General features: G+C 44.0%; 1 protein-coding gene across 1 annotated transcript in view; it reads right to left on the reverse strand.

Moving 5' to 3' along the window:
- MOB1A (MOB kinase activator 1A) overlaps positions 1-14903 on the reverse strand; it is a 38671-nt gene extending 23768 nt beyond the window's left edge. The window contains exons 1-4 of the mRNA XM_075858483.1: positions 14765-14903; positions 14019-14185; positions 6675-6768; positions 2975-3108 (exon numbers count right to left, since the gene is read on the reverse strand). Coding sequence (XP_075714598.1) covers positions 2975-3108; positions 6675-6768; positions 14019-14185; positions 14765-14778 — 409 coding nt within the window. The 5' untranslated portion in view covers positions 14779-14903. The remainder of the gene's footprint in view (positions 1-2974; positions 3109-6674; positions 6769-14018; positions 14186-14764) is intronic.
- Between the last annotated feature and the right edge of the window lie 6632 nt (positions 14904-21535).

Below are 21535 nucleotides of genomic sequence, written 5' to 3' on the forward strand. Positions count from 1 at the left end.
GCAGCACGTCTCCGTTTACACAGGGAGATGTGCTGTCAACAACGATATTTCCAGTATTTAAAACAATGCAGTTTAGCCAATGAACCGGCGTTTGCTCGTTCCCGATTGCCCTGTTTACGTAGGCCAATGATCAGCCAATGAACGAGGGTTCTGTAAACGCTCGTTTGCCATTGTAAAAGGGCCTTTATGTGGTCCTGAGATCACAGCAGCCTGAAGCTTTGAGGGTGAAATGTCAAGTAACTCAGCATTGGATAGAAAGCATTTAAAAATCAGATAAAAATGTATTTATTTTTACGATAGTTCTTCAAGATACTTAATAGTCATTCTACATTGCAGAGATCTGAAGGTCTAAATATGGCCCAGGAGGAAGTTTACAAAGCAGGTCCATACACGTATGGTGAAAGTGAGGGAGTGTTCCCCACCAATGTTTGCATTAGAGGACAATACTGTCAGATGGTCTGTACAGTAACAGGAAAGTCCGGATAATAAACTAATAATTATTAACTAATGAAAGTGAAATAACGGAGGAGAGAGGGCACATGGGTAATGTCACTGTTTATATTACCAATGCCAGGAAGTCATGAAATCCAGATCGGTAACCACGGAGGGAAGCCGATAGACCTCTGCATTTGCTTAGGAACAGACAGTGATCAGAAATTTTAAAGCGGAACCGAAAAACGAGCTTTTGTCCCATAACTTTCAGCTTGGAACCGATGAAGGGATTCCTCGCTGTCTCTACTGAAAGCTGCGCTCTAAGTGTCTTGCCAAGCGGCAGCGGTCATAGTTTACCCAGGAACACGTGCACAGGCTTCAGGAGAGACTGCGGAATCTCAGCAACGGCACCATATAATTATGTGGGGTGGAATAGAAAAAAAACAAAAACGATTCCTTCAGTTTTTTGGGTTTCATTTTTACGGCGCTCACCATGTGGTTAAAACGTTGTTAACTTTTTGTCGATAAATTTATATATATTTTCTTTAGGACTTAACTACTTTTTTGAGGAGCCAAATCTGGCCCTTTTTTTCCATAATGTTGACACTACGGGCTAATTTTATGTTCTAAGCTCTGACTTCTACGGAAGCGGTGATGGCAATTATGCTTATTTTTTACATTACTTTAGGGGGAAAATGTTTATTTAACATTTTTTGTACATTCGTAAAAAATTTAATTTTTTGGTTTCCTCAGACTTGCACAATACACTGCAATACCCACGTAATGCAACGTATTGTGATCTTTACTGGCAGCTATTAAGACCTCTGGCAGGACTTAAAAGGAGCATAAAAATGGCAGAACTAGGGTCCTTTATTAGACCCCGAGGCTACAATGACAAGAATTGGCACCCCAAGATCACATCGTGGGAGGGGCCGATAGGGTGGTGCCCCCTTTATCACTATTTTTAACGGTTGCAATTAACCACAGCATCTAAGTGGTTAAATGGTTAGGATTGGACTTCTCCAATCCTGCCCGTTCGTGTAAGGTCTCAGCTGTAAAATACCGCAGCATACTCAGCCCATGAGCTTGTTCCATACCCCCATCCCAGTCTATGAAGTAGTTACTGTAAAAGTCGGTAGGGGCTTAAATAAAAAAGTTATTCAAAACATTTTGTGATTCCTCGGGTTCCCTTGTTCGGATATCGCATTAAACTAAAATAACCAATCCGTTTTCTTATAACAAAATAAGGTAAATACTCATATGTAAATATTCAGTTCTTGTATAAACCTTTACCCGGTCTGATCATCACTTCGGATTATGAAGGAAATGTTTCTGTTTTAGAGCAGATCGTGGGTTATTTTTGCCTTCCTTGATACAAAGTTGCAGAGATATGAGACATCTGCTCTTTCCCCAGATACAATGTAAACTGCATGTTCACAAAGGAACGCTGACAGAGTCCAATAAACCATTTAGGGTGACCCGATTTACGCACCACAACCTACTACGTACGATACGTCATAAAAACGTACCTGGTGAAGCAGCGAGTCTGGTTTCAAAGCCAAGAATCTACATTCCAGTCATGATCTAGCCAAAGTTGGAGCAGGCAGAAGTGGGAGCTGTAGAGAAGTGCGGCCGAATTCAGAGCTACACCTGCTAAACACTACAACCATAGCGATAACGAACGATTATCGCTAGAGAACAAGGTCTAATAAATTTGACCGTTAAAACAGATTTCCGCCAGTCAGAAATTTAATTTTTCACCCACATTAGGTGGACGTGGCGGTCAACCGGACATCAAGACCGCTGCAATCGTCAGGTTGTCTTTCAATTGTCATTCTCTCTTTGGTGACTGCCGGGTTGCGGTGTACGCACGTATACAGAGAATGTCAATCACCATCATGATGGGTAGTCAAAGGGCTCCTCATGAAAACAGCGGATTTAGGACTGAGCCCGCTGTATTCTTCAGCAATCTTATCCCAAAAAAAAATAATTTACATTTTGGCTACTAAGGGAAGAGACCTGTAGATGTAATAAGCTGCCCTTACATGGAGCAGCATATAAAGGCCACATGCACACGAACGTGTTTTTGCGGCCGCAATTCACCTGCAAGTCTGCAGGTGAATTGCGGTCCCATTCATTTCTATGGGCCCATTCACACGACCGTGCATTGCCCAGGAGCCTGGACTGCAAAAAGATAGGACATGTCTTATTACGGCCATATATTGCGGTCCAGGCTCATAGAAATTAATGCACACGGCCAACAATTTGCGAGCGGCCCGCGGATGACACTTCACAGCCGTCCGAGCCGCATATCACGCCCGTGCACACCACTACGGTCGTGTGGATGAGGCCTTAGATGACAGATCTGCTTTAAGAAGAGTCATAAATAAAAAAAAACTTTTTTACAGCATGAATGAGAAGATGTTTTAGAACGTGCGAATAGAAATTTGTTAACTACATCTACGGACTTCTTCCATTATGGATCTTGAATGTCAAAATTAAAGACAGCCAATCAGGTCATAGTAAGAGTAGAATAACTTACCTATCTTGGAGGGGAACAGAGTCTCGTCATCAAGCTGGTCCTGGACCCAGGTCATCAGATAATCAATATACTTGGGAGCGGAACACTTAATGGGCTTTTTTATGTTTGTGCCGTCTGCCCAGTGATACTCATACCTGGAAGATATTTAAACCATTGAAACCACCATGTACCAGTTCACAAGTAGTCAAGAATTCTAACTCATCATGTCTATATAAACAATGTCCATAAGTAGCAGGTGACAAGTAATCCTGGATTTAGGGCTGGATCCTCAACTATCTTTGTAAGATTTTAGTTTCTGTAGGCCAATAAAAATTAACTGCACAAAACTCAAAATTCAGATTTAAAAAACAATGAAAATCTAGATTGAGGCTTCCATTCGCCAAGAGCATGTCACATGGTGCAGAAGATCGTGAAATCCTGCCTATGGCACTATAGTTTATAGATTTTTATTAAAAAAGGCTTTTACTTTAAGATCCAGCGTCTATGTATCCTGTATACATAGAAGCTGTTTCCTTCTGGCACAGCAGATTCCGTCAGATCCGCTGAACTGACTGCTCCGGTGGCTGCTAGATCCAGCTAATAATGACCACATCTAAGTTCACATCTGGGGGGCTTTTTTTTAGCCTGACACTACTTAAATGTTGCAGTTAATATTCACCACGGCATCTAAGGGGTTAAATGATCGCGATCGGAGGAAACGGATAGTGACCGTAAGGGTATGTGCACACGATAACTGCAATTACGTCTGAAATTACGGAGCTGTTTTCAGGAGAAAACCGCTCCTAAATTTCAGACGTAATTGCTCGTACTCGCTTTTTTGCAGGGCGTCTTTTACGGATGTAATTTGGAGCTGTTCTTCATTGGAGTCAATGAAAAACTGCTCCAATTCCGTCCCAAGAATTGTCCTGCTCTTTTGACGAGGCTGTTATTTTACGCGCAGTCTTTTGACAGCAACGCGTAAAATGACATGTCGTCGGCACAGTACATTGTAAAGCCCATTGAAAGTAATGGACAGATGTTTGCCGGCGTATTGGAGCAGTTTTTTCAGACATAATTCGAGGCGTAAAACGCATCCATTACATCTGAAAATAGGTCGTGTGAACCCAGCCTTAGAGCAGGAGCCCAGCTGTCATGAGATAGCCGAGCACCCGTTCCAGCCCACACGGGACGCCTGTGCAGGACTTAGACTAGGTCACTGTGTAAAGGCGGCCTAGCCTAAGGCCCATTACTGACCACCGTGAAAAGATTTATTAATGGTCACTAACTGCTTAAGTTGGCCCGTACACGTAGCTGGTCTTGAGCGTCACCTGTGCAAGTCATGACCAAAAACCAGCGACAAAGCCACGTGGCTCACTACTGCTGTGTGTACAGCACCCTAAGGGATGCCATGGAGATGTTATAGCTGCATTAAGTGATGTCAGGTGCAACATATTACACATCAAGACATTGTTATGCATCTCAGACATTTCCCTGACATGTACTCTTAGGGTATGTGCACACGACCTCTTTTCAGACGTAAGGGAGGCGTTTTACGCCTTGAATTACGTCTGAAAAGACGGCTCCAAAACGTTGGCAAACATCTGCCCATTACTTGCAATGGGTCTTACGATGTTCTGTGCAGACGAGCTGTCATTTTACGCGTCGCTGTCAAAAGACTACTTGGTGACTTTGGCGCACACACAGGTCGCATGGCCAAATATCGCTGTGCGGCGCTGCCCGCATCACAGTATTGAAAGTTTACGTCGCCATGTTCGATCCGCAGGTTGCCGCAATATGACCATAGCGGTAACCTGCGGGTTGCAATGCGACCACATTCATATTAATTACCTCTACGCAGCCAGTGTGACACTGCGATCTTTAGCTCTGTGACCGGTGTCTCAGCCAACAAAGAACGGGGGAAAAATTCCGAAATCGTTACTTTTATTGAAGATACTTTTGATATTTAAAAATAACAAAACAAGCACCACATGGCGGTTCATGGGTCTGGTGATTAGTAACGGAGACTTGATTATTCTCGGTGCATTGGTTACTTGGTCTGACTAAATGTGGTAGTACCTCCTCTCACCCTACACACTTTAGCCCTATTTTTCTGAGCCCTATTGATACTATGTGGGCGCACCCGCCCTGAAAAGTGTGACCCCAGTATCACTGGATACCTGATCTCAACCTCCTACATGTCCCTCACATCAGCTGTCTAAGCAACTCTCCTACGAGTTCCACCGCACGAGTTCCAATCTTCAGGGAGATTAAATATTTGATCTTAGTACAGGGACAGCATAACCGCATGTATTGGCCGTATTCGTGCAATGCCCACTGCTATTAAATACACAAGAGCCCGCCCATCCTTATGTGGTGCGATCTCCACCTATCAGGGAACGAGTGTGTGGTTATCCTCACAACCCCATGCTTCCCTCTACTCCAGGTAATAGGCAGGGCTGCTAAAACCTTGTCTCACTTTACAGGTTTTTTTCTACCCTCCTCTGTTCTTTAGATATCGGTGCAGTTATATTTGATGCCCGATGTGTAAATAACCCCCTGAACGGTCATTGGGGTGTGTTACTTATCGCTCTGACACTGTCTAATCAGCTTCAAACAGCGTAACATGCCCCCATGCCATTTAGAAATAAAGAAACGCCCCAATGACCGTTCAGGGGGTTATTTACATATCGGTGCCGTTATATTTGACGCCCGATACCCAAGTAACGGAGGAGGAAAGAATTTTTTTTTTTTTTTTAACGTGAGACAAGGTTTGTGCAGCGGTGTCTATTACGTGCTGCACACGTATGGGCAGGTGAAAAGTTCTCTTTAAAGGGTTTTCCCCACCAAAGAGATTTATGGCATATCCTAATTTATGATAAGTGGGGGAGCCAAGCTTCCTGTGCCATTTCTGTAGCTTACAAATCAGTATAAACAGCTGTGGACATACGCAGTCCTCCCTGCATTAAATCAGGGGATGTCTGCTCCCCCAATGGGTGGGTGCCCTAGAGGTGGGACTCTTGCCTATTTGACATTTAGGTCATCCTGTGGATGTGCCAAAAATGTATTTTGTGGGAAAATCACTTTAACGCCAAGGGTATGTTCACACATGGCAGATTTGTTGCGGAAATTCCCCAGAACAGATTTAGCAGAAATTTCTGCAACAAATCTGCCGAATGGGGAGGAAAAAACCCAAAACAAAAACGATCAAGTCTAAAGTAAGACTTCGTTCACATCTGTCGGGCTTCCGTTCATGGGTTCCGTCAGGGGAAACCGTAGCTTTTCATGTGCATTACCATTGATTTCAATAGTAATGCTTCCGTTGAAAATGGTTTGAGTTTGTAAAACGGAAATCTTATGGAATGGATACAGTTGACTGCGCTATTGATTTCAGCCCAAATAAAAAAAAAAAAAAAAGGAAACCTTACGGAACGTAGACAAACGCAAACCATTTGCAACAGCAGCATTACCATTGAAATCAATGGTAATGCAAAAGGAAAGCTATGGTTTCCGTTTATGGGTTCCCGAGATGGGAAGTTCTGACGGAACCCATGAACGGGAGCCCGATGCAGATGTGAACTAAGCATTAGCCATAGAGGGTTAGGCTGTGCTGCTCAAACAGGTGGTCAGGCATTCAGAAAAGCGTCCAATAGGAAATCCCAGCTATTCAAGCTACATTCCCACAGTCTGCCTCAAAATATATTTATTCTCGTGTCACCCCTACCTGGGCCCGGCCGACATCACTGAGCAGCTGGTCTCCGTGCAGAATTCTGTGATGGTTCCGTACAGCATGTTGATCTGATTGAAGAAATCCACAGCTAAAAAAAAACAAAAAATAAAAAAACACATGACTAATGATATCTTGTCATTTCTGAAAAAAAAAATGACGGGACACATCAAAGATGTAATCTGTGTTGTCACTTCCCTGCACGCTCACAATAGGAAGCATAACTTACCTGTCACTGAAGAACTAAGAGGCAGTACCAGTTCTAACTACTTAGATATTAGAAACTAACACTGGTTCATATGCTTTATTAGGACTCGTAGACATCACAGATGAAGGATGTGCTCGAATAGACAGAGGAGCTCTTGTGTTAAAGGACTCCGCACAACCATGTATTAAGTATGGAGGTGCCTGCAGATTCCTCTGCTAATGAGCGCCAAAGACTCCAGATCCACAAGGTCTGCTCCCTGTCGTTTTAATTCGAGGCGAAGATATAAAACGTCAATGTATATAGAACAGCCGATCAAGCAAACCCTGATCATCGGACAATTGTATCATTTATGCAGCAGAAAAGATCAGTTGGCAGCACATCTCCCTGTGTAAACCGGGAAATGTGCTGCCGCCATGATAGAAATGTATGGGACGAGCTGTCTCGTTCATAGTCTCTCCTTTACACGGCTCGTCGGGCTGTGCAAGATGACCCTAAGGCCTTATTCACACGGACATGTCCGTTTTGCGCGCGCAAAAGGTCCGTGTGGCATCAGCATATGGTGCGCGGCTGCGTGATTTTCGCGTAGCCAGCATCATGATGACACTCTGGTTTTAGGTTTTCAAACAGAAAAGCACGCGGTGCTTTTCTGTATTCATTCATTTAATCTATTTAGCTAGCTACTGTAGCGCGCATCACCCGGAAGTGCTTCCGTGTGCGATTTGCAGGCACCCATTGACTTCAATGGGTGCGTGCTGCGCGAAACACAGCCAAATATAGGACATGACGTGAATTTTACGCAGCGCACATACACTGCGTGAAATTCATTGACAGTCTGAACGGCCTCATTCATTAACATAGGTCCGTGCGAGGCACGTGAAAATCACGCGTGTAGCACGGACGTATAACACGTTTGTGTGAATAAGCCCGAAGTGTATATTCACACGGCAGATTAGTGGCAGAAATTTCTGCGACTATTTTTCATCTGATTGGGCCCCAGAGAAATCCATCCAGACATCCCATTCGAATGTGTGGAACAGATTTTCAGTTGCAGAAATTCTTGCAACAAACCTACCATGTGTGAATATACCCTAGAGGTACTAGTTTACAGCAGCCTGCATTCTGCATGTGGCACCAAAGAGGGTAAATAAGCTTGTCACTGCGAACGGTCTGCTTGGAAGATGTTGGAAATTTGAAACTAACACCGTAAGCAATTCTGTTGATATATCTGTTAGCAAACTGCCGTAAATGCAAAACCCTAATCAGCAAGTTCCTCACACCTTTGTGATCTACAATGACTGATCAAACCGCGCCAAACAGCTTTCAATACGTCAGAAAACAGGTGGAAAATGTCCTTCCACTTTTTTTTTTCCTTAAAGACGTTTTTCCACGATTAGAATCCCCCCCCCCCCCCAGAAACAGCACGACCCTTAACCATTGGCTTCGTCTAGTATTGCAGATCAGCCCTATTCACTTGATTAAGGCCAGTTTGAAATATAGACCATGATAATATAAAAATATATATATTTATATTATGATGACGTCTATTAATTGCACTGAATTTCGATTAATTGCAACATAATCTATAAAAGCTATTAATCGAAAAATCATCGAAATTCAGCGCAATTAATAGTCATCTTGCAAATTTCGATTTTTCAATTATTTTTGACCAGTTTAAACGGTTTCTGCATCTTCAGGACACAGATAAGTTGAACCCAATGGTAGAGCAGGGGACTAAGGTCCCTGTTCTACCATTCACTATGTTTCGCTGGGCGCGAGGCAGTGACATCATCGCACCGGTCTGCTCCAAGCTGCACAGGCCAGAGGAGCAGAGGGATCTCTTCCACTTGTCGTTGGAACAGGATTAGGAGAGTATGTATATTTTTACCAGACACTATGGGGGCACTATACAGTGTGGATGGCAACTATGGGGGGGTACTATACTGTGTGGAGGGTCACTATACTGTGCGGAGGCAGTGTCAGGGGGTATATTATGTACAGTAGTATACAGCAGGCTCAGGGGATAAATATTAATTCAATGGCATTGAATGCAAAAAGGGGTGTGGCCTAAATACTCGTTCAATAGTCGTAATTGAGGTTACATGTTCAATTAATCTGGACTTAGGCCAAAATTGCCCAGCTCCCAGCTTTGGCAGTGTGACTCCTGGACGCATATCTCAACATTGTGCATCTATGTCATGTCGCACCAAAGTTGCAGTCCGCTATAAGGCCCCATGCACACGACCGTAAAAAAACAAACCTTTTTTTGTGGACCGCAATTGCGGTCCGCAAAAACGGCCCCATTCACTTTCATTGAACGTGGACACCTTTCCGTAGCACTACGGATGGGTGTCCGTGCTGTGGAAATGTTCCGAAAATTATGGAACATGTCCGTTCTTTTGCATTTTGCGGGCCATGCTCCCATACTTTGTATGGGAGCACGGCCCAAAAATGCGGCTGTCAGTCGGCGGCCGGCCATGCCCGCAATCGTAGGCTATCATTGCAGGCACGGTCGTGTGCATGGGGCCAAACTGATGCCATCGGAAGAATGAAGCGCACAAATTGTTCAGCTATGGAAGGAGGTTGTAAATGACATTCTGCAGACCCAGTGTACTGCCTACATCGGTCAGCTGAACGTATACAACACTAAAGTCACGCCCGTAGCACTGTTGGTGGAATGTTGCTCGGGTAAAAATGAGGCGCAGCCTGATAAATAGACGCTACATTGATTAAAAACGGATTTATCAGGCCGACAGGGTGTCCACCCGAGTGGAAGAAAAAAACAAAAACCACAAAAAACAAAAACACAGTCCTGTCAGATCTACTGAGTACACCGGGTCTGCATTTACAACCTCTGACTCTTGCAGCCTAAGGCCGGATTCACACGAGCGTGTTCAGACCGTAATATACGGTCCATATGTCGGCCGAATTTCCTGGACCGAACACCCTGCAGGCAGCCAGGACCCCAGCATCATATTTATCTATGACGCCAGGTGTCACTGCCTCACTGTGGGAAAACCGTCCTGTACTGTAATCATGTTCTCAGTACGGGACAGTAGTTCCGGAGAGGCAGGGACTCCTAGAGTCAGATAACTGACGCTATGAGCCCGTCTCACTGCAGTGCGTTCAGTCCGGTAAACGCGGCCGACATACAGACTGAACACGTTCATGTGAATCCGGCCTAACAGGGAACCAAGACAGAACAGTCCTCCCTGATGCTGAAGTCATGCTGCCACATCAATGATTGCCATGGAAACCCAATGACATCATTATGACATCACTAGAACTTCCTAATCCAGAACACAGGCACATCAACATGTGTAATCTTGCCTCTCAACATATAGATTTACAGATAATGTGCTGCTACAATCGAGCCCCAAAGGGGGGGGGGAAAAAAAAAAAAAAAAAAAGAGATAAAGGGGCTTCTATAGAAGTGAAGACATAATGACAGTAAGGCTTCATGCACACGACCATATTTGTCATCCGGAATTACGGACCCATTCATTTCTATGGGCTACGGTCACCTTTTCGTATTTTTACGAATGCGTGTCCGACTGCCGTATAAATGATAGAACAGGTCTTCGTCCGTAATCCGGGTACGGACCCCCCCATAGAAGTCTATGGGCGCTTCCGTAATTAATGATGGCTACGGATATGCATCCGTAATTACGGGAGCATTGCTATGCGAAGCCAGGGGATTACCCTAGATTCCACCCTGGTTTTTTTGTGGATCCGTAAATACTGATTACGGACACCCTTCTGTATATGCGGATGATTAACGGATCCGTATTTACGGACGGCTGAAAAATATGGTAATGTGCATGGGGCCTAAAAAAAAAAAAATGTTCCTGCAGTTAAGAGGTATCTTGACTAAAACAATAAAGGGCAGTATATTACGTGCAATCCCATAATGAGTTTTCCTAAACCATTAGCCCCTGTAGAGGGATTGACCTAATTCCCCACTTCTGCCCTTGGGGCCTGATCAGCAAAGTATAGGAACAGCCGTAGCCTGTAAATAAACTGCAGGAAATCTATGGGGGAAACAGAAATGATCTGTAAATATTAGAAAATTCCACATCACGCAATTCCACACCACCGTAACCAGCGAGACAAAAAAACAAAACGTATATAACGGTCAAAAATGAACGCAAACCTGTACGTCACAACAATTACAATTACGCAACCACAAATGACATGCTGCGGCTTGAAGAAACCGTACCGCAGGTCAATTTCTGTGCAGAATCTTAACATATCACGTACGCAGCGTAATAAACATACGCCACGATTTACGCAAAATGTAAACGCTGCACCAAAAAAAATAAAATGCACTGTTAGGTGCGTTTTGCTGCGTATTTTCCACAGTAAAATATGTAATGTGTGCATGTAGCCTAATAATAAGTCAGGTCCGGTCCAGGATCACATGGCTCCTGGAAATAGCATTTAGGCTGAACTCACACGTCGCAGATTTGTTGCAGATTTTACCCTTTGCAATCTGAAGTGCGAGGTCTGCATCATATCTGCAACGTGTGAATTCAGCCTTAAAGAAAAGGGCGTGACTGCGACCCAGTTACTTTTCTCCTTTGCGAACAGCTCAATGCCAAGTAATTCAGTGCTAGACAGTCACGTAACAGATTGGCAGCTAGGTGTAACATTGCCTCCAGCTAGTCATTTCTATGGATCAGACAGACACATGGCACGGCTGAGTGTACACTCTGTACTCCATGTGCCACTGTATCCTCCTCTGGAAGTATAAACCTCTGTAATACAACGTACGGACGCCCAGCAGAGTCAGGACATTGCATGCGATGCAGCACGGATGATGCCCAAGTTCTGCGTTGCATAGAAGGACCTGGCGCTAGTCGGCCTCAGGACCTTGTATAAGCCGAACTGGAGTGATGAAGGGGCCCAGAGAGAAGAAGAGTAGCGGTGGGGTGAGGGAGTAGGTGTTTTTTTTTATTTTATGGCTGAAGGGTGGTAATGGGAGGCACAAAGCCAGACGAAAGAAGCGACACATTAGCAGTCATTCCCCTATTGATAAGTTTGCCGCCTCTTATAACTTTTTTCTATTAAGACAGGCGTATGAAATGCCAGTCTTAATAAATGACCCCCGAAGGGCACAATTATAGGGTCAGAGGTACAGTATGGGCCCATAGCCGGTTTACGGTATTACAGAACCACTATATGGCAGTGTGCATGAGGCCTTAAGCTGGGGCGATGTGCTAAAAATTACCGCAACTGTATTTATGGAACAAAAAACATTCTCACAGGCGATTACAAGAAATCTCCCATGTTGGAGCCCTAGATAGAGACAAGTAAGGAATCTCTCTAATATGTACGGTTCAGTTTTCACTACAGGTTATAGCTTTCAGCATGAAAAGCAACCCGTTACAATACGCTGTACACTTTGTATGTCGATCCTGAAAACCCACTAAGCGGATGTTGGACAGCTTCATTAGACTTTCTATGGCTTTGTGACCGCGCATGTTGACACTGCGACACCGCGGAGCTCACAGTGCAGCAGTCGCGCTTTACAATCCAACCCACAAAATGGTATTTCTGCTGGAGAACAGTTCCCATGTCAGTGAATGGAGAGGCAGCTTGTACATCCTCAAACTTGGCTGACGACGAGAGGTTAGCGGGGTGTAAGTTGTTTTTATTATATAAGAACTGAGCACATGATAGAGAACAATACACTGGGGGTCCCCGAAATATCTATCAGTGGAATAACCACAATTAGAGGGGGAACTATCAGGTTTACGACACTTTAAAAGGCATAAGAGAAAGTCACAAATTTTGGTGCAAAAGTTTGCAACGTTTTCACTCTACGCCACGCACTTTTTAAAACTAGCGTGGCTTGGCAAATGGGCTCAAGTTTATCAGAAACTGGCTGCCGTAGATTTGACTTTACTGGGGGACGGACAGCAATGTACCCAATTTATTAAGAGGTGTGCGAATTTTACTCCAAAGCTCGAGACTAAGACTGGTGTATGAAATGCTAGTCTTAGGCCTCATACACGCGACAGTGCATTTGCGGCCGCATACTATCTGCAATTATATCGAACACATGCTATCCCATGGGCCAATGCACACTACAGTGGTTTCCATGTTTTGCGCATTGCCCGGACCGCAAAAAAAAAATAGGACAAGTCAATATACGGTCCGCAGTTGCGGTCTGCGCTCAGTGCATAATCCATGATTGCGGATGACTCCGCGGCCCGTCCATACCGTAATCCCAAACTGTGCACGCCTCCACGGTCGTGTGCATGAGGCCTTAATTAATTCCCCCCTAAGTGTGTATTTTGCTGCAATGGTGAAAGGCATTTATAGAGGCTCCGTTACCAGTTTATAACTTCCTCATCTCCTACCTAATCTAATAGGCGCTTTGATGCAGAGAACTAGTGTTTAAAAAATAAATAAATGATTTACACCGTTATGATCATTTTTTAATTTATGCTTATTTTTTCTTAAATGACCAGCCGGGAAGTTATTTTTTCCGTTTTACCACGTGGGCGTTGTACAGAAAAGTGTAGGACGCTGACCAATCAGAGTCATACACTTCTCTACAGTCCATCGCGCTTTCAGCTAGAATAGCGAGATCACGCTGCTGCTGAGGAAGATCGTCCTGGCACGGCTGGAGGCGATGTCTGGTCTGGTCTGTCTTCCGTTGTTCCAGTGAAGGACCTGCGGGAGTAAGTGACGTCACAGCGTGATCTGTCGATTCTAGCCGAGATCGCGCTGGGCTGGACACGCCCACATGGTAAATGAAAAAAAACAAAAACAAACACCCATTTGGTCATGAAGAAAACTTTGTAAATAAACTTTTTTTTTTAAAACCGCAGTAGTTCTCTGCATCAAAGCGCCTATTAGATTAGGTAGGAGATCGGGAAGTTATAAACTGGTGACAGAGCCCCGTTAAGGACATCCACAGAAATCAATGAAGGACTAATGTTTGGGAGCCAATGGTCTTCAACCGGTTGATCTCAACTTCAGCAACAAAACAGGCGGACAAAGTGTTTGCGGGGCACTAAACTATACGCTATATAAAAACAAGATATGTCACAACCTCTCTCTAAGAGACGTACTCCATGGGTTGATACGACAGCTGGTATAGGTGGCGATGCAGTAATTCTACTCACTGTTTACAGCGATCCATTCATTGAGATCTTCTCCTTCTGGTAACATGACAGCCTGCCGGAGATTACCGCTGCCGAGCGTGGCCTCCGCATGTTTCAGGAGCTCATACTGATGCGATCCTTCTGGGATGTTCTTCTTGGGTTTGAATGTTTTTGAAGATCGACTACCACTGCAGGACGTAATAAAGCAGAATTATTATAAAAACTGCACATAAGCTGCAATGATAGGTCAGCAGAGCCCGGACCCCATCAATCACTGGTAGAAAGGAGACTGTAGATTTTAGTCCAGAGAGTTCTTTCTCTGATGGGGTCCCAGCTAACAGACTCCATGAGGAGATCTGACATCTTATGGTCATGTGATATTACAGGTACAGCTAAACAGACGGTACGGATATAATCTTCCCATGTGAACACGATCAATACAAGATTTTCTCTAGGTAAACAGTCAGACTGAAGCGACAAATCAGGATCGGGACAAACGTGATGAAGATGATAGAGGATCAGAAGTTTTACATGATGGAGGAAAGGAGGATCCATGTCCCACTTCACTTTCCACCAAGTCCTGTAGAACTTCACCCTCCCTGCGCCCCCAGCTGGGGCTATGCGGGGAGGACCTATGATGATAGTGTCTGCGGGCCTGACAGCTAGGGCCTCCCCTCTGCCCGACTTCTCCTTTCTATCGCTACATTGAAAAGCACCAATACGTCCACCGCTGGTCTCCCTCTGTCTCCATGCTGCCCGTCACTCACAAGAGAAAGCTCATGTTGTCAGGGAAGGAGACTGATATCTCCGACCCGCTCCACTACGACCGCTTCTCACTATCTGACGGGGAAGACACGAACAGCGAAGACTGGACACCACTTCCGGCCGAGCCCGCCCAGAAACCAAATCTCGCGGGAATTGCGGAAGAGTCGACACCCACTCCCAAATATACCACGGCCACGTCTCTGTTAGTGCACGCCCCGACGAGTTAGATAGCAGCGATTGGCTTGGCCAATTGTCAGTCATTGATAAGTGGGCGGAGCATTCACGGTTGGTTCTATTTATACATGAGCGTAGGTACTGAGCGCTAGCAGAGCCTTGTACACTGTACAGGTGTTCAGGTTGTTTCAGGCGGGTAGTAGGTGACATACCCAGTGCACTATGACTATACGGTTATGTTACACCACGCTGAATATTAACCCCCTTGGGCCACAGCCATTTTAGTTTTTTCCTCCCCGCCTTCCAATAGCCATAACTTTTTTTTTTCCATCGACATAGCCGTTATAAGGGCTTGACCGAGAGGGCCACCCCCTCGTTCTAACAGCTTAGATGCCGCGTTTGCTATTGACCACAGCATCAAAGTGGTTAAACAGTCGGGATCGGAGTTACCTGCGATCCCAGCCGTTGCAGTGAGGTGTTAGCTGTAACACAGTTGACACCCACAGTGTATGAAGTGCACTCAGGTGTGAGCCCCCTCCCTACTCCCGCCTTGGTGGCTGTGACCAGGGCCGGCCTTAGGATAGATGGCGCCCCGTGCGAAATTATCTTTCGGTGCCCCACCCCATCATTAAAAAAAAAAAGCCCCATAAAAAAAGTATAATGCCCCTTTAGTGCCCCCATACAGTATAATAATAATATTTAATAATATATATTACAACCCCTTTAACCTCTTCACGCGCTGCTCCGCAATAGTACGTCCTGCAGAGGGGTTAGTTCCCGCATCCAGACGTACCATTGCGGAGTAGTTCCTGGCGCACACTGTCCTAACGGACAGTGTCCGGGAACCGGGAGGTCAGCTGTCCCCGACAGCTGACACTCCAGCCTTGCCGGTCAGCGGACCATCGCCGCTGATTTCGGCAATTAACCCCATAAATGCGGCGACGGATTGCCGTCGCCGCATTTAAGTGGTTTGAAGCACATCGGCAGCCCCCACGAAGTGATCGTGGGGGCTACCGATGCTTGTCACGGTAATCGGAGGTCAGACAATGACCTCCAGGTTGCCATGTACGGAAGCCTCGGAGTAGCAGCCTCTGGCCGGTCCTCCGAGGCTTCCTGTCAGTGTGACTGTCACGTCACAATGACAGTTAGAGTACATTACACTACGTGTGTAGTGTAATGTACTCTAGCAACGATCAAAGCTGCAAGTCCAAGTGTCCCCTAGTGGGACAAGTGAAAAAGGTAAAAAAAAAAGATAATAAAAATGTTTTAAAAAAAGTGTAAAAATAAAAGTTATAAGTTATATAAACAAACACTGCATTTTTTTCCTATAATAAGTCTTTCATTATAGGGAAAAAATGAACACGTTAAAAAAAGTACACATATCTGGTATCACCGCGTTCGTAACGACCCCAACTATAAAACTATAATGATATTTTTCCCGCACGATGAACACCCCAAAAAAAATCAATAAAAAACTACACCAGAATCGCTATTTTTTGGTCACCACTGCTCCCAAAATAGAGAATAAAAAGTGATCAAAAAGTCGCATGTACCCGAAAATAGTACCAATAAAAACTATAACCCGTCCCGCAAAAAACAAGCTCTTACACAGCTTTTTTGACTGAAAAATAAAAAAGTTACGGCTCTCAGAATACGGTGACAGAAAATAAATAATTTTATAAAAAAGTGATTTTATTGCGCAAACTCTGCAAAACATAAAAAACCTATATACATATGGTATCGCCGTAATTGTATCGACCCACAGAATAAAGTAAAATTGTAATTTATAGTGCACGGTGAACGCCGCTAAAAATAAACTAAAAAACATTGTCAGAATTGCTTGTTTTTGGTCACCCATTGCTTGCAAAAAAATGTAATAAAAAGTGATCAAAAAAATTGCATGTACCCCAAAATGGTACCAATGAAAAGTACAGATTGTCTCGCAAAAAAAAAAAGCCCTCACGCAGCTCCGGTGGTGAAAAAATAAAGACGTTCTGGCTTTCAGAATATTGCGATGCAAAATGTGCAGAGTGTTCCAAAAGCGGATAAGATCGGGCGCCATTTATAATACAAGTGCAACACTGGCCACATATCTTCGGATAATTATTTATTTACCCCATTATTATACCCTCTTATTATGTCCTGATGTTCTCCGCACAGATTACATAAGCCCCCACATTATAAACTGAAATACCAGCAAAACCCCAAACAGAAAAACTACCAAGCAAAATCTGCGCTCCAAAGGCAAAATGGTGTCCCTCCCTTCTCAGCCTTGCAGCGTGCCCAAACAGCAGTTTTCATCCACATATATGGCATCGCCATACCCAGGAGAACCCGCTTAACGCTTTATGAGGTATTTGTCTTCAGGGGCACAAACTGGGCACAACATATTATGCACTAAAATGGCATATCAGTGGAAAATTGCAATATTCACACCATCCGCTGTGCATTAACCCCTTTGCGCACTGTGACTTAATAGCACGTCATGGTGCGGGGGTGATGTATGGAGCAGGCTCACGTGCTGAGCTCGCTCTATACGCTGCAGGTGTCAGCTGTGTATTACAGCTGACACCCGGGACTAACGGACAGGAACAGCGATCACGCAGTTACAGGAGTCTGTAAAAGTAACAATATACTGCAATACATTAGTATTGCAGCATATTGTACCCGCGGATCCAATGGTCGCTGGTACAAGTCCCCTAAGGGGACTAATAAAATGTGTAGAAGAATTAAAGTTATTAGTAGTGAGAAAGAAAAAAGTTTAAAGTTTTAAAAAAAAAACTTTTCCCATTTTTCTTCAAAAGTAATTTAAAAAAATAAACAGAATTGATATTGCTACGTCCATAAAAGGCCGAACTATCACAATATACCATTATTTAACTCGCACAGTGAACACCGTAAAAAACTTAAATAATTTAAACCACCAAAATCGCTGTAGTTTTAGTTTTTACCGCACGGCGAAAGCTGTAAAAACGAAAACCCCAAAAAATGGAATCAGATTTTTTTCCTATATTTTCCTATTTTTTTTCAGTTTCCCAGTACTTTTTATGGCACTTTAAATGGTATCAATAGAAACTACAATTCCTCCCGCAAGAAATAAGCCCTCACATCACTCTACTGACGGAAAAAGAAAAAAGTTATGGCTCTTGGAATGCGGGTAGTGAAAAACGAAAATAAGAAAGCAAAAAATGGATCAGTCCTGAAAGGGTTAGTTCATTTCTAATGAAAAAAAATGTATGACCACATGTGGGTATTTCCATACCCGGGAGAAATTGCTTTACAAAAATTGGTTGTTTATTTCTCCTTTATCCCTTGTGAAAATGAGAAAATTCAAAATTTTAGTGGAAAAAAATTGTGATATTAATTTTCTCCGCCTAATTCTAATAAATTCTGCAAAGACCCGTGGAGTCTAAATGCTCACTATACCCCTAGAAAAATTCCTTGAGGGGTGTTTCCAAAATGGGGTAACTTGGGGGGCTTCCACTGTTTTGGTCCCTCCAGGGCGTTGCAAAGGCGGCATGGCACCGAAAAAGAATCCAGCAAAATCCGTGCTCCAAAATCCAAATGGCGCTACTTCCCTTCTGAGCTCTGCCATGGGTCCAATCAGCAGTTTATTACCACATATGGGGTATTGCAGTAATCAGGAGAAAATGCTCTACAAATGTTGTGGTTCTTTTTTCCTTTATTCCTTGTAAAAATTTAACATTTCTATGCTTTTTCAGAAAAAAAGTTGATTTTCATTTTCACTGCCTAATTCCACTAAATTCTGCAAAAAACCTGTGTGGTCAAAATGCTAACTATACCCCTATATAAATTCCTTGAGAGGTGTAGTTTCCAAAATGGGGTCACTTTTGGGGAGTTTCTCCTGTTTTGGTCTCTCCAGGGCGTTGCAAACGCGACATGGCACCGAAAACCAATCCAGCAAAATCCGTTCTCCAAAATCCAAATGGCACTCCTTCCCTTCTGAGCCCTGCTGTGGGTCCAATCAGCAGTTTATTACCACATATGGGATATTGCTGTAATCAGGAGACATTGCTTTACAAATGTTCGGGTGATTTTCTTCATTATTCCTCGTAAATATTACAAACCGACCCGACCCGACCCGGTTGTGAATAGGAATTTTTTAGCATTGGGAACAGTAGCATTGTTTGTATACCTCAACACTAGGAGCTTCCGGTGCGGTTATCACGGACTCTAGTGTGAATTAGGGTCAAGACTATTGTTATGCCCATTTTTCAAATGCTGATTCCGTATTGATATTCTTGTTGAACACTGAACTATTTTGTGTGGTATTACTATCTGTTTTACAAGCAGATACGTTTAAATTTAGAAAAATGCTAATTTTTGCAAATTTTTTCTAAATTGTGGTGTTTTTCAGAAATAAATACCAAAATTATCGACAACATTTTTTCACTAACATAAAGTACAACATGTCACGAGAAAACAATCTCAGAATCGCTTGGATAGGTAAAAGCATTCCAACGTTATTACCAGATAAAGTAACACATGTCAGATTTGAAAAAATTGGCTGGGTCCTGAAGGCCAAAAAAGGCTGGGTCCTGAAGGGGTTAAGGACACAGTATTTTGACCTCTAATTGTGCCCACAATATTATGCCCCCTGTAGTACCCCTACACAGCATGATGTCCGCTTAGTGGCCCCCACACAGTATGGTGCCCCCTGTAGATTTTGCCATACAGCCTCCCTGTAGACAGTGCCATAATCCCCCACCTCCCCCTTGTAGACAGTGCCCCCAAACAAAAACAAAAACTGTACTCGCCTAGGCACCGTTCCCACGACGAACTGAGCTGCTCCACAACGGGATCCTTGTGTAGGCCGGCGTAATCTTGTAGCCTAGTACAGAGTTTCCTAACCTTTTTGGACACGAGGCAGCACTACCAAAAATTGTTTAGAGAAAGACAGAAAACGGCTAAAAACAAGCATTACACTGTTAGGGTATGTTCACACTGCGTTTTTTGTAAGGCAAAAAAAATCTGCCTTAAAATTCCTTCAGGAATTTACAGCGTTGTTTGACCTTTTCTTTTTTTGCGTTTTTTCTTAAGCCGGTTAAGCTAATGCAAAAGACGCAGGAAAAAAAGCTCCAAACGGGCGATGCAGGTATTATCTGCCTCCTATTCATTTCAGCTGGAGCTCAGAGGTGGAAACCACTCACAGTAAAATGACCATCAGCCCCCCACTCACAGTAAAATGACCATCAGCCCACCACTCACAGTAAAATTACCATCAGCCCCCCACTCACAGTAAAATGACCATCAGCCCCCCACTCACAGTAAAATGACCATCAGCCCCCCACTCACAGTAAAATGTCCATCAGCCCGCCATTCACAGTAAAATGACCCTTGTAGGTAGTGCCACACAGCCCCCTTGAAGATAGCGTCACACAGCCCCCTTGTAGAGAGCGCCACACAGCCCCCTTGTAGATAGCGCCACACAGCCCCCTTGTAGATAGCGCCACACATTCGCCTTGTAGATAGCGCCACACAGCGCCTTATAGATAGTGCCACATAGCCGCCTTGTAGATAGCGCCACACAGCCCCCTTGTAGATAGCGCCACACAGCCCCCTGTAGAGTGCCACACAGCCCCCTGTACAGCGCCACACAGCCGCCTGTAGGAAGTGGATTTTGGGCCTCCTTTTTATTAGAATATATTTTAGGCACCATGTTGGGGTTGAAGGGCTCTTGCGGTGCCAAAATAGTGAAAATTCCCCAACAGTGACCCCATTTGGGAAACTACACCCCTTAAGGAAATTATTTAGTGGTATAGTGAGCATTTTGACCCCACAGGTTTATTGCAGAAATTATTGGAAGTAGGCCGTGAAAATGGAAATCTACATTCTTTCAAAGAAAATGTAGGTTTAGCTAATTTTTTCTCATTTCCACAAGGACTAAAGGAGAAAAAGCACTGCAAAATTTGTAAAGCAATTTCTCCCGAGTAAAACAATACCCCATATGTGGTAATAAACGGCTGTTTGGACACACGGGACGGCTTAGAAGGGAAAGTGCGCCATTTGGCTTTTGGAGCTCAAGTTTAGCAGGAATGGTTTTCGGAGGCCATGTCGCATTTGCAAAGCCCCTGAGGGACCAAAACAGTGGAAACGCCCCACAGGTGGCCCCATTTTGGAAACTACACCCCTTGAGGAAATTATCTAGGGGCATAGTTAGCATTTTGACGCCGCAGGTTTTTTGCAGAAATTATTGGAAATAGGTTGTGAAAATGAAAATCTACATTCTTTCAAAGAAAATGTAAGTTTAGCTAATTTTTTCTCATTTCCACAAGGACTAAAAGAGAAAAAGCACCGCAAAATTTGTAAAGCAATTTCTCCAGAGTCAAACAGTACCCCATATGTGGTAATAAATGGCTGTTTGGATACACGGCAGGGCTTAGAAGGGAAAGTGCGCCATTTGGCTTTTGGAGCTCAAATTTAGCAGGAATGGTTTGCGGAGGCCATGTCGCATTTGCAAAGCACCTGAGGGACCAAAACAGTGAAAACACCCAAAAAGTTACTCCATTTAGGAAACTACACCCCTTGAGGAATTCATCTATGGGTGTAGTGATCATTTTGACCCCACAGATGTTTCA

The sequence above is a fragment of the Rhinoderma darwinii genome, chromosome 3, assembly GCF_050947455.1.
Source record: "Rhinoderma darwinii isolate aRhiDar2 chromosome 3, aRhiDar2.hap1, whole genome shotgun sequence".
Classification (NCBI taxonomy): domain Eukaryota; kingdom Metazoa; phylum Chordata; class Amphibia; order Anura; family Rhinodermatidae; genus Rhinoderma; species Rhinoderma darwinii.